This window comes from Nothobranchius furzeri, chromosome 3, assembly GCF_043380555.1.
Source record: "Nothobranchius furzeri strain GRZ-AD chromosome 3, NfurGRZ-RIMD1, whole genome shotgun sequence".
Classification (NCBI taxonomy): domain Eukaryota; kingdom Metazoa; phylum Chordata; class Actinopteri; order Cyprinodontiformes; family Nothobranchiidae; genus Nothobranchius; species Nothobranchius furzeri.
The window spans coordinates 58746543-58761382 of NC_091743.1; the positions used below are offsets into that span (position 1 = coordinate 58746543).

Sequence of the window (14840 nt, forward strand, 5' to 3'; positions counted from 1 at the left end):
AACACAGCTAATGAATCCAGCGCTGTGCGTTCAATATCTGTGGCAGTGGGGAGTTAGTTAAACATTCATGTCATATATTTTTCCACTGGATATGGTTAACACCACTCCAGCTCAACAACATTTTTGTGGTCACAGTTAAACTCAACATATAAAGTTTCAGCATGCATGAGCTTCAAATGCACAGCGTGTGCAGCTTTTGCTATGACTGCAAATAATTCGTCCAGGGTTAGTAGGTGCTTCATAGCAGACCTCTTATTGTTGTGCCAGAGGATGTCTGAAGTTTAAGTCTCCTCTGTTAGTACAAACAGACCAGAACTATGAGAGTTGGCAAGACTAAACCATATATTTTTTGATAGAAAAAAAGACCAAAGCGTTACTTTAGGGTAATTTTGATTTCTAAACATTGAAGAACTAAATAATCTATTAATAAAAAAATGTGTCAGCAGAACAACTGAGCATTATTTCTGCAATTTAAAAGGTTCTAGAACTGAAAACCACATCATTGTTATTGAATAAAAGCAGCTTGGTGTGTCCAATGCACATACCCAAAAAGTCCGTTCCGTCTCTGACCTGCTTTCCTATGCAAATAAGTAATGTTGTAATGGCCGTGAAGAAAATCTATTCTGAGAAAAGTTGGTTTAAAGCGTCAATGGCAAATTAAAACATTTTTTCATGCCTTTCAACAACATTCTAACACAGTATCACTATAAATATATTGTGGAGAAATTTGTTTTATTAATTAAGTGGTTTTCTCACATTTTTCTAAAAAAAAAACATCTGCTAATAACATGTTTCGGACCAAAGCAACCATTGGACCATTCGACTGTTGGTCTAACCGAACCGCCACACTTCCCTGGGTCCTCCATTCATTAGTCACTCGCATATTTAGCAACAGAACACCACTGGTGAGAGCGGTTCTCCAATCAATAATATCAGAGAAGGAGAAACAGCTGGGTGCTACCACTTCAACTTTAGGAAAACTACCAGAGTTCCAAAAAGAAAAGACTCGGACGACAAGAGACGTTTGGACCTAGAAAATGAAGACTTGTGTTTAGTGCTCTCTTTATTCCTCTGGCAATGTGGGTTTCCAGTTTCAGTCCTTCGCAGAACAAGAGGCCAGAGCCGCTAACATACACGCACACACAGGCTCACAGCGGCATTGTGACATCATACGGTACCAGCTAATGTCATAGGGTACCACTTAGCAAATAGCGACAGCAGATGTAAATTCAAATGTAATGTAGAGTTTTTACCTTAAGAGGGTGCAACCCTGACCGTTTTAGGCAGCATATTTAAATTTGAACCGAGATGCACTAAAGTGTCAAATTATTGACTACAAGTGTCTACAGCAGGGGTGTCAAACTCAAATTCACACTGGGCCGAAATGAAAATCTGGGACGAAGTCGCGGGCCAAACTTAATTTTTTTTTTTAAAGTGCCGGCAAATTTGCACATTGTTTTTATCAACATATACGCAATTTTGAATCTTTTAATTTGGAAACAAACTTATTTTTACATTAACACTGAATGTGGAATAACCAAATTACACATGAGCAAGTCAATTTTAAATAAAACGCATCAGTGGTATTCATTGCTTGTGGTATATTCAGCATTTTAAAAATCTATTCAGGATTTATGTTTTCTTTTTGTTTATTCATTTTTCTTATTTTTTATTCTCCTTTTTTTCTCCTGTAATAAGCGTCATCGCTGCTGTGACATCTAGCTTTCCCCACTGAGGAACAATAAAGGGATTTTCTATTCTATTCTATCTGCAGCCTTTCCACTTCCTGTTTTACTGTAGGTTAAATATTTTATCACGGGCCAACAACCAAATAAAAATATACCATAATTTCCAGACTATAGAGTGCACCTCAATATAAGCCATACCAACAAAAAAGGTTTTCTACACACACACACGCTGCACTCGAATACAAGCCGCGGCACAGCAGCCACATGCAGGTCTCCGGCGCACAGCCCATGTATGGCTATAACATAAGATAATTAGACAGAAAGACGCTACACGGAGGTTTTTCGTTGTTGTTTTAATTCAACAAAACGAATTTTAAACACGGTTGAACGTGCCTGCAAGTTTAGAAAAGAAAATAGCACTGATAGCATTCATATTTCTGGATGGTTATAAAATAAAAACAGAACTGACATGTTGTTACCGGTAATTTGCATGCATGTTTAGAAGAAAAGAACAGCGCTGACACAGCATTAATAAGCCCTGGATGATTAGAAAATAAAAACTGCACACAAAACATGCCTGGTTAGCAAGTAAAACACACCTGCCTACCAGAAAAAGTCATTTGCTCTCATCTTCCTCCTGCGCACTAAAGCCATTAAAGTCCTCTTCTTCAGTGTCGGAGTTGAACAGCCTCAGAAGAGCTTCGTCACATACCTTTTCTGTGGCGATGTCAGTGTCGCTGTCCGTGTTGCTGTCATCATCCCCGGGATGAAGCTGGCTTGAATGAGTTCTTCCCGCTGCCGTCTCCAGCGCCGAACCATGGATTCATTCATGCCAAGCTTACATGCTGCAGCACTGTTTCCCTCCTTTACTGCCAGATCGATGACCTTCAACTTAAATGCGGCAACATATGAACTCATACGTGTAGTTTCCATGATGAGGGGGTATGGATTTGAAAAAAATTCTTCGTCATGCCGGCTGCTTGCATGTGCTAAATTAAAATGAGCACTTTCTTCGATTTCCACTTTTGACTTCCACCTGTTTCACTTTCTGCTAAAGCGCCCCCTGGCAGGTGAAGGCAACTACTCAGTAAAGCCGCATGGTTCAAAGCGTGGGAAAAAAGTAGCGGCTTATAGTCTGGAAAATATGGTAATTTTATCTTAAATGAAAATGCAACATCTCACCTATTAACTTTCATGTTTTGGAGGTGAAAAAGAGCATGAAACCAAAATATTTAAAGCTCAGTTTGCTCCACTGATTTACTGTGATGCTCACCTGTTCCAGCCAGATGCCTGCATCATGGGGTTGATGAGCTGAGGAGGAGACTCCTGCTGTTTTGCTCATCTTCATCATAATAATGACAACAGGCGCTCACATAGGTTTGTGCCGCTGAACATGGAGAGTGTCTGAGCAGCTTGACCACGTTGTTGTGTGTCGGGGAGGAAAAATAACGACAGCAGCCACAGAGTCATGCTGATTTGAGCGTGTTGCTGCTCGCTGGAGTTATATCAGCTCTGTCTGGAAGTTAGTTGGAAAACTTTCTCTTTCAGTTGTGAACACATTACTGAGCGGTTAAAATCTCCGTTTCTGGGCTTCAACGTCGGCAAATAGCCGAGTAAACTTGGCGCTGAGTGAGAGGAGTGTTTAGTTTGTCTGAGACAGCAGAGCTGCAGACACCGGCAGCAGATGCTGGAAAAAACACAAAGGAGGGAGCGCTTCGGCTCCGCGCTAACGCCACAAAGCATCATGGGAGTTGTAGTCTTTCCAGTAAAATCGGCCAGCGGGTCAGTTTTAATATATTTTTGATATTTATCTCGCGGGCCACATAAAAATGCTCTGCGGCCTTGTGTCTGACACACGTGGTCTACAGCACAATCAGACACTCATTTATATAGTTTATCAGCAAAACAAAGTTGATTTGGGGTGACTTGCTCTTTAAATATGTTTTTATCTTATAAAAAACTAACAGGAGATAGCAGTTGGGATTTAAAACATCTTACAGCTGGTTTCATCTGCCTAAAAAACTCAGACCACCTAAACAACTCTTACATGATGCATTTTAAAAACCTTTAAAAAAAACTTGGGTTTTCATCATAACGTGTGTTCAAACTAACAAAAGAGACATTTCCTGTAACACAAGAGCCAACCCCCCACCCCCACCCCGCTGTTTTCCTGTTGAATGCAATGCCTTGTATGTATGAGCAGGAGGACCTACTGAATACGGAAAGTGGTTACAAAGCATTTCCCAACAAATCTATATTGTCAGGAAAGCTCTCTTGTTTTGGGACTCAAACCTGTGACCCTTGTCAGCCTAACAAGGGTGAAAAATGACAACAACAGACTGAGTACATGGATGCTTTGTCATCGGCCATGTACAGCAGGTCCGTGATAAAAGTCTGAGTTGTTGACACCAGATAGAGGTTATAAAATGAGTACGGGGTTGTAAATGGCTGGGGTAGAGCAATATGGCAACATTGGTCTTTTCTCACTAAAGCTGATTCAATGTGAATGCACCCTGTTGAAATTCACAGAGGGGAGGAGATTTTCCTCAAAACAACAGCCCAAGTCTGATTTTTTTAACAAAGGTAAAACTAAAACTAAGCCATGGGTATTCAGTGTCACAATCTACAATGGTCGGTGGTGTAGCAGAAACAGTGCAACAAATACTCAGATTTTACCAACAAAATATTAATCGTATCAGTTTTCTTTCTCGGTTTGTAATTTAATAGTTTCACAGAAAGCAGAAGCATCATTTTAAAGTTTCTTAAAAGCAAATAAAAAACAGAACAAAAGCAGAGTAACCTATACATTTACCAGAAACGTTGATCGAGGTGCCTGCATCAATGATTCCACTGTTTGGCCGCACACAATACCGGCGCGGCGCCGTTGTCTTCACCTTAAAACACACATTCCGGTCTGTAGGGTTGGACAGCTTAAGATTTGTGGTGACCACTTCCAAAAACGGACCTGTGGAGGCAATCACAACAAATATTCAATAACCTCATTGAATACTTAAGAAAATGGCAAGATGGATTTTTTTTTACCCCAAAATAAAATTTTAATATCAGTAAATGACAAAAAAAAAAAACTTTACCTTTGAGGCAAGAAGCATGTTAACTAAACTTGGACAGAGGTTTATTTCAGTTTAGCTCTCAATGACCACACACACACACACACACACTCAGATTTAGAAATCCCATTCCTTGGTCAAGTAACTCGGAGAGCAAATGTTAAGAAAACACGATAAATCAAAAAAGACAGATGGAATATAAACTTTAACTGGCACGCAAACTCAAACAAGCTTAGAATGTGTCTAAGCTAAAAGGTAAGAAAATGAATCTTGGCAAATAATTTGTTTATCAAAGAGCTGTTAAATTTTCCATCCATCATGTGCTGCTGAAGGGGAGGCTTATGGTATTAGCTCGTATTTAGGTTCAACCTAAAAATACATCTTAGTTTACTGAAAGAGAGAAAATATAAATAAAAAAATACCAGGGGCAGTCTGGATGTGATAGTAAAAGAACAACTACCAACAACTCCGAATAAAAAGGAAGAAAATAATACCTATACTTTATTTCTCTTGCTGTTATACCCACTGTTGTACAGCCAATTAAAACTGAGCAATATCTATGCTATCAAAAGCTCTATTTAGAAAATAAACTAACAAAAACGGCTCAAATATGTGCATAAATCTAATCACATCACATTCTGGTGACACACCAGACAACAGGGCAGCAAATGCAGTTTGGTTTGAGTTAATTACAGCCATCATTGTGGATGCAGCCCACTTATCGCTCACAAGGCCAGCTGCATTAAGATTTATCAATAATGCAAAAAAACAAGAGTCATGGTAGATAACCTTTAGCCAAATCTAAACGCTGGCAAAACTTGAACAAATGATTCATCACGACTGCGATACAGCAGCATGCAATATTGAAGAATTGGGCAAATTCTTAAAGTTAAACCCAAATTGCTCAATCATTACTCGGTTTGGGGGCTCGCGAGACAAAATCCCGCAAGGACATTATGTAACCCAAACAAAATGGTGAAATATTTTCTCAAGTTACTGTTTACATTCGAACAAATCAGTTGATGAATGCTGTGAGGAAAGACACCTTTCAGATATTTTTGCATTACTGACTGAGCTCCAGCTTCTTCCAGTAGATTTCATTTGTTCCCAGTGTACCCAAAACTGACCTCAATAATAAAGCAGTGAAGTGGTGAAGTTATCTGATATAAAACAGAAAACTAGCAATGATACATATAACCTGTAATCAGTAGGTGTGTTCTTCATTTGAATTAAGTCTCATTTAATGTAAGTGGCATCTAATAACTGAATTAAGTAGAGTTTGACAACTTCAGGCTCAAATTTGGCAAAGTCAGCAATGATAAGGGGATTGCTATTTAAAGAAAAACAAAAACAAGTAATGTGCATTTAAATACTGCTCCAAGCAGATTACACTTTAACGGACTAATCCTGAAAAATGTTTCATTTATTCTCCTCTTTACGGCCTACTTCTGTTTGCATCCACAGTTATGGTTTTACTGGATCTGCCCTTAACACCATCGATCTTACCATCCTGATTAACGGGCTCTGGAATGTAGTGGGTATGTTTGGTCTGGCTCTGGAGTGATTTCAGTCATAGCATTCTGACAGGTCCTCTATTGTTTTTGCAGACCATTTTATGTCCGTCTCTAATAATCTGCCATGTGGGGTACAGCAGGGTTCAGTACTAGGACCTCCTCCATTTCTTCTTTGCATTTTATCTCTAGGACTTATAATCAGGCAGTTCACTGATGTGCCTTACAACTTCTATGCTGACTAAATTAAGCTCTATTGCTATTTTAATCAAATGGCATTTCTAAAGGTTAACTACAATTGAACAGTGACTTGGTGGCAACTACCTTTAGCTGAACTCTGAGAAATCTTTATTGCACCTGAGAAACGAATATCTGAAAAATATCCTGGTATTCTGGCGTTGTCTGTCCAGCTGAGCCGCAGACACCTCCATGTTTTCTTTGACTCTGCCGTGTCCATGGAGCAACAATCTCACCAGTTAATCTAAATTTGCTATTTCATTTAAGAAACATCTACAAAATGCAAATCATGGCTGTCTAAAGCTGATTTGGAGATGATCATTACTCCCGACTTAAAACCTCTGCACCATGACGCTCCAGCCTACATCTGTGATCTTTTAGGACACCACACCCATTCTAGCAGCCTGAGATAAATGATAAATGACCCGCACTTGTATAGCTCCTCTCAGAGTAAGGACTCCAAAGCGCTTTACACTACAGTTTATCATTCATTCATTCACACACACATTCATACACTGGTGGGGATGAGCTATGATGTATCCACAGCTGCCCTGGGGTGCACTGACAGAGGCGAGGCTGCCGAGCACAGGCGCCACCGGTCCCTCCGACCACCACCAGCAGGCAAGGTGGGTTAAGTGTCTTGCCCAAGGACACAACAGCAGAATTCACTGTCCGGAGCCGGGATCGAACCTGCAACCTTCCGATTACTTCTAGACAAAGGCTGCTGGTAGCTCCACGAGCTTGTTTGAACACCAGAGGACGCAGATCTTTTAGAGCGATGGCCCCCAGGTTGCGGGACGTATTGCCTCCATCTTTGCATTAGCTTGACTGCTTAGCAGGTGAACATGCATTTGTTTAGACTGGCACTGACTTGGATTTGGGCTGTATGATTTTATGTTTTAATCAGTTTTACGTTGTTTGTAAGCCCTTCATTTGTTTTATATTTTATTTTGAAACCATTTGTGGCCTACAAGATAAGGACTCTTGTTAAGAGTGCTATATAAACAAAGTTTATTTACTTGATTCAGTAGAAATGACAAAAAATGTAAGTGCATTTGACAGATGAGCTCCAACGAGACTATTAAGAGTTAAAATACATGTACTTTTCCAGATGCTTTAACCCTGGATAAAGAACAACCTAAAAAGTCTTGTTTTCTATGAATCTGCATATTTTTGTTGGGTGTGGATGTTTGCTAATGTCCCACAATTCAATGATACATCTTCCTCCAGTGTGTACCCTCATATTACTTTCAGTTATTTCTGGCCACAGTTTCTACATTGACAGCAGGACACTACAGAGACTTTAGCAATAGCAAACTGGCAAGTATTAGTCACTCCTGTGTTTTGCTAAAAAGGTGTAGTCTTGTGTAAACAGGCAATTCAATTCATCAAGCAAGCAGCAATGGCAACCGAATAAATGACTGACTAAACTCTCTGAAGACCAATGAAAAGCAAGTCAGACAGTATTATGGGGGGGGAGTCAGTTCATAAATGACGAATAAATAGGATTTCACATGGTGCCTAAACGACCCCCACACCCTGGCTCTCATAGTCCACGGGTATAGTCTTAAGGCCGTTTACAATAAGGTGACCTCAGCCAGGCCAGGTGGTGACCGCTCATCCCTGTGCAGCTACGTTTTGTTTACATGGCCTTCTCAGGAACGCAGAAGCCTCTGAGCACGTGGGCGGGGCAAAAGAGGTGTGGAGCAGTCCGTGGTGTCCTTAAGTGCCATAAGTTAGTAAACAAAAGCGGGTGTGAGCAGTGTTGCTTTTGGAGCACACGGCTCCCGACTCACTGAGCAGCAATGCTGCCGTGGGCTCCTCTCCCATCCAAGCGCGCTCACTGCAGACGGTCTGTCCTCGTCCTGCAGCTCCGGTCTGAGCTACAATCTGATGAGATGTACCCCACTGCCCAGTTTGATAATGAATTGCTGATGAAGGAAGTCGCCACTGGCTGATTCTACATGCCAATTAGAGGCTCCCACTGGTAGGTAAGCGTGAAATTCAGCCGGCCAATCAGTCAATAGTGGGTGTGTTTTAGGGGTAGATCGATATATCGGTCAGCCGATATATTGAGCTGATATTTGCAATTTTTTTATACATCGGCCGATATGTGTCCTTATAAAGCTGTTGCAGAAATGAACTTAAACATATTTTTACATTCACCAATAGCATATACATGTAACGAGAGGAAATATGGGTTTTCTGTCACAAAGGTGGTGTTGGACTCAGCTGGGTCAAAGCTGGGTCGCTGAGAACTTTCACCCACAGATTAAGACCTGAACGCCAGAGAGTCTGGGAGGAAACCATAACATCTGCCACCTGCAGTACCAGAAGAAGGAGTTCTCATGAACAAGTAGTCATAACATAACAAGTCTTAAAACTTTGTTTCTTGATTTTAATGTTAAAGTAACCATTATCATTTTGCTCATTATAAATGTGTTTAATCAAATGAATGGTTCTTATGCTTTGGGTAATTATAAGAGATTTAATTAATCCATTCTTAATTAAATGATAATGTTGAGGATGTTTGTTATCGACCTTCACACACTCAAGCACACAAACACTCACACACACCCACACACAGATTCTCACAGTAAACTCCAAAACACATTTGATGACGCACACGTTTTGCTTTGAGAGGAGAAAGGCTTTTGGTAAGTTTTTCAGTCTTATGATTTCAGTTTGTGCTTGACAACGAAAGAGAGAGGACGTGTGAACAACCGCTAACGGGGGCACGGAGCCCATTGGCTCAATCCCCCCCCCCCCCTTCTCACGCTGTTCCTGCCAAGCCAGGCAGAATAGCTGAATCGCAACTTCTAACGCAGACTCATACAGAGTCTTTGATTTCTGAGTGAATTAACTTAAGAAAGCGCATCGACAAAACGCTTTACCATCAACGTGTACCGAGGGCAACTCTGGACCGGTTCGCGGCGCATCTTTGTCTTCTTTGCCAGCCAAGGTGCCCTGGATGAACATCATCCTAAGGTGACGTCCCGGGTCCAACAGAGGGTCCGATTTTCGGTGAGGCAAAACACGACAGATAGCGTTTTGATGCATCTTTTCCAACTAAACCTAAGTTTATTCAAACCATCACTTTTCACTCAGACACCTGTTTCTTCCTGAAGCAAAATCAGATACACACACGCATTCATCTCACCTCATGTTCAATTCTCACGACACTTTGCACACACACGCATCCATAACCACATCCTATTACTCTCAATCTTCATTCACCAACAGAAGGTCTATTTGAGCAAGAACAGCATATCAACTGTTAAAGATTGTCCCACAAGTTGCCAATGTTGATTGTTATTTCCTGTTTGTCAATTTCAAAATCATTAGTTTAATTTGAAGAATTAAAACTTTTAATTGTCAAACTGGTTTCCTCATTGAACTGAAACACAGACACACAGATATTATCGTCAGTTTATCGATGAAAACAACCTTTGAGTCTTCTTAACAATATAACATTTGGTTATTGATTTATTAAAATTAATATTCCGAATTAATACGTAGCATGGTTCCTCTTTCATAAAAGAGCATAAATCCACAACGCTACAACATAACTGAGTAAAGACAGTTTCTCCTTACAATATGGCTGAGCTGGGCAATTTTCTTTACATACATAATAAATACTTTAAATTAACGTTATTTATTATGATTCAGCTTCAGAAGTTTTGTGCATCGTCTGATGTTATTAGTGACATTTTATCATGAAAATAAGGTGGAAAACGTCTAGATATCGGCCATGAAAATCAGCCAATAAAAATCTGCAGTACATGTTGGCCATCGGCTGATCATGTCTCCCAACAAATCTGTACTGGCAATGGAAAAACCAACACTGGTAGACCTCTAGGGTGTTGGGTCAGCTTAGTGCCAAGCTGACCTCCCGAGGAGCAGAACCTGAAAAAACGGTCAGCTCGGCACGGACAATGCACAGATAATGCAATTACCCCACCCAGACTGTGCTGACCCAGATGTAAATGCATTAAAAATCTCTATCACTGGCTAAAAAGAAACCATTTGTACCATATACTGTTTATACTGTCCACTACTACCTGCCAGGCAAGCCAAATGATATAACCAAGTATACTAACTCTAATGAAGAACTTTGGTTTACCCACCACATGGGGGCAATTACACCAAGGACAATGTTTTGTGTTAAAAGCAAAGAGAAAACATTGAGCGACATCAGAATTAGCACATGAACCAGATTCAAGATAAAGTTTCATTTTGGCAAACATCCAGAGAAACTGACACTTCCCTTGCAAACTGAGCAGAAACAGAGTAAATTCAGACTTCAACAAGCTTGGCTCAACATCTGAAGGGGTTTCAATGAAAGGGTCTCACACCATTCTGACTACTATACACCTGGCCGTCTGCCTGCCAGGAGTTTCTGAGATTAGGATCTAATTTATAAAAAAAAAACACACACACAAATAAAATCTGAGCTGATTTTTAAAGCTTTTGTGCAAAACCATGCATTTTACAAAAACCAGGGAGTGAATGAGTCTTTGGTCAAGTTTGTTAATTGCCCTGAAACCAGAGAAATTATATAAAGGTGAGAAAGTCCAGAGCTGAACCCTTAAGAGTATTCAGATTACATATGGTTTGCATGTGAGCCAAGTAGAGAATAAAAAATATAAGCTTCATTTCTTGAGGTTTCACCTGTGTGCCCACATTTTGCTACTAACTATAAGTATAGGCGTGTGATTTATTGTATTTTCTAATGTACCATGACACATAGGTCCTATGGCTTGTCCGCAACCATAGAACAGCACGTTTAAGTAGGCATGCACCTAAATGCTGCACAGATGTTTTAGGATTAATTTCACTAAAGTGTTGAAAAGGAGTAAAGAAAAGCAAATAAATTCCTGAAGGAAATTTCCCTAACCCTCACAGTCTGGTTTTAACATCGTAGGATTTGATTAAATGCAGCAAACATTTTTTATTATCCATGTTAAATCATATGAACTTAAAAAAACTATATATAAAGTATATTTGCTTTGATTTGCTTGTTAACAAATATCTGCATAACGTAAAGCTGCTTTAGCAAATTTACAGTACAAGCTGGGCTTTGAACGCAAACACGCTGAGACCCACGAAGCCAGAGGAAACAAGATGATGCTAAAAACCAGTCGCAGTTTTCTACGTCTAATCGTCGTTTGTTGTCCGTGACAGTAAATGGAAATTATCTTTTTGGGACTCTGGTAGTTTGTGTTAAAGTTGAAGTGGTAGCAGCCGGCTATTTCTCCTATGATGTTATTGAGTGGAGAGCCTCTCACACCACTGGTGTTCTGTTGCTAAAATTTGCGAGTGTGTTATGAATAAAGGACCCAGAAAAGTGCAGAAGTTCTGCAGTTCGTCCAGACCGACAACCAGATGGTCCAATGGTTGTCTTTGGTCTAAAAGTAACTATTGGTGGAGGTTTTTAGACAAATGCAAAAGAACCATTTCATTAATGTTTTAAAATCTACACAATACATTTATATTATGTTAAAATGTTAGTAAGAGGCATGAAAATTTTGTTTTAAGCTAATTTGTTTTCCAAATTTGCCATTGTAACTTAAAGAATGGACTAAAGGCTAACAACTGGAGCCAGATAAGACAGAGTGCAAATTGCCCTTGAGATTGAACTCTATTGGGATAACATGACCTTACACCTGGTTTAAGTGATAAATATCAAGCATTTGACTTTTGAACACACATTATCTATGTTGCTCACTTAGGATTCTACTATGTAAGAAAGAAAAAAAGCTCAGATGATATTCTGGTTTGTTGTAGACTACTGAATATTTAAACTAGATTATAATCAGGGTACAAGTGAGATTTTCAACTTTAGACACATCATCTATGCTATTTCAGGAACATACAGTGGGGCAAAAAAGTATTTAGTCAGCCACTGATTGTGCAAGTTCTCCCACTTAAAATGATGACAGAGGTCAGTAATTTTCATCATAGGTACACTTCAACTATGAGAGACAGAATGTGAAAAAAAAATAATCCATGAATTCACATGGCAGGATTTTTAAAGAATTTATTTGTAAATCAGGGTGGAAAATAAGTATTTGGTCAATAACAAAAATTCAACTCAATACTTTGTAACATAACCTTTGTTGGCAATAACAGAATGATAAATGATAAATGACCTGCACTTGTATAGCGCCTCTCAGAGTAAGGACTCCAAAGCGCTTTACACTACAGTGTATCATTCATTCATTCACACAAACATTCATACACTGGTGGAGATGAGGGGCGAGGCTGCCGAGCACAAGCGCCACCGGACCCTCCGACCACCACCAGCAGGCAAGGTGGGTTAAGTGTCTTGCCCAAGGACACAACAGCAGAATTCTCTGTCCGGAGCCGGGATCGAACCTGCAACCTTCCGATTACTGGACAACCCACTCAACCCGTTGAGCTACTGCTGCCCCAACAGAGGTCAAACGATTACTATAGGTCTTTACCAGGTTTGCACACACAGTAGCTGGTATTTTGGCCCATTCCTCCATGCAGATCTTCTCGAGAGCAGTGATGTTTTGGGGCTGTCGCCGAGCAACACGGACTTTCAACTCCCTCCACAGATTTTCTATGGGGTTGAGGTCTGGAGACTGGCTAGGCCACTCCAGGACTTTCAAATGCTTCTTACGGAGCCGCTCCTTTGTTGCCCGGGCGGTGTGTTTGGGATCATTGTCGTGTTGGAAAACCCAGCCATGTTTCATCTTCAAAGCTTTCACTGATGGAAGGAGGTTTTGGCTCAGAATCTCACGATACATGGCCCCATTCATTCTTTCCTTATGGTGACCTTTGTTACTGTGGTCAGTCGTCCTGTCCCCTTAGCAGAAAAACAGCCCCAAAGCATGATGTTCCCACCCCCATGCTTCACAGTAGGTATGGTGTTCTTGGGATGCAACTCCGTATTCTTCTTCCTCCAAACACGACGAGCTGAGTTTATACCAAAAAGTTCTACTTTGGTTTCATTTGACCACATGACATTCTCCCAATCCTCTGCTGTATCATCCATGTGCTCTCTGGCAAACTTCAGACGGGCCTGGACATGCACTGGCGTCAGCAGCGGAACACGTCTGGCACTGCAGGATTTGATTCCCTGCCGTTGTAGTGTGTTACTGATGGTGACCTTTGTTACTGTGGTCCCAGCTCTCTGCAGGTCATTCACCAGGTCCCCCCGTGTGGTTCTGGGATTCTTGCTCACCGTTCTCATGATCATTTTGACCCCACGGGATGAGATCTTGCGTGGAGCCCCAGATCGAGGGAGATTATCAGTGGTCTTGTATGTCTTCCATTTTCTGATAATTGCTCCCACAGTTGATTTTTTCACACCAAGCTGCTTGCCTACTGTAGATTCACTCTTCCCAGTCTGGTGCAGGTCTACAATTCTTTTCCTGGTGTCCTTCGAAAGCTCTTGGCCATAGTGGAGTTTGGAGTCTGACTGTTTGAGGCTGTGGACAGGTGTCTTTTATACAGATAATGAGTTCAAACAGGTGCCATTAATACAGGTAGCGAGTGGAGGACAGAAAAGCTTCTTAAAGAAGACGTTACAGGTCTGTGAGAGCCAGAGATTTTCCTTGTTTGAAGTGACCAAATACTTATTTTCCACCCTGATTTACAAATAAATTCTTTAAAAATCCTGCCATGTGAATTCATGGATTTCTTTTCATATTCTGTCTCTCACAGTTGAAGTGTACCTATGATGTAAATTACTGACCTCTGTCATCACTTTAAGTGGGAGAACCTGCACAATCGGTGGTTGACTAAATACTTTTTTGCCCCACTGTAATATCACCTAATTGTTGTATTTTTAAGTCTAGGGTGACGTAGTAAACTAGAACTTAGGGACTTAGAACAGTTATCAAAACAAGACAACTAAAATAAAACAACATGCTTTCATATGGCACAGCCCTTTGGCTTTAGAGTTCAGATTCCTGATCTTCCCTCTTTATTTATTTTTTTATTGGATGGTCCTTGTCAGGCTTGTGGTGGACACATGAAAATTAAAATGTTTCGAAGGATATGCTTCAGTTAAAAGCCTCATGACCAATAGTGGTAAATAGCAGTGATTTAAAAATTAACAAGGATCAATGCTTATCACTTATGGTATAACAGATCATAGTCTTCCAAGAGACTACGCAGATCCGTTTTGGTTTTAGTCTAAAGCTGATGGATGTAAGCCTCAGCTCCACTAAACCTTAGTGGTTACTGTGTTAACAGAGTTGCATAAAATGTTGCTTCTAGATTATCAAGAGTAATACCTCAAGCACAAATCAAACACTTAAAGCCTAATAAAAGGAAGCATTGGATGTCCTGTTGTATACATG

At 40.4% G+C, this 14840-nt stretch overlaps 1 protein-coding gene across 1 annotated transcript in view; it reads right to left on the reverse strand.

The window, feature by feature from the left end:
• The window catches only part of vapb (VAMP (vesicle-associated membrane protein)-associated protein B and C), a 33194-nt gene that overhangs the window by 17365 nt on the left and 989 nt on the right, over positions 1–14840 (reverse strand). The window contains exon 2 of the mRNA XM_015959242.3: positions 4501–4653. Within this exon, the coding sequence (XP_015814728.3) occupies positions 4501–4653 (153 nt within the window). The remainder of the gene's footprint in view (positions 1–4500; positions 4654–14840) is intronic.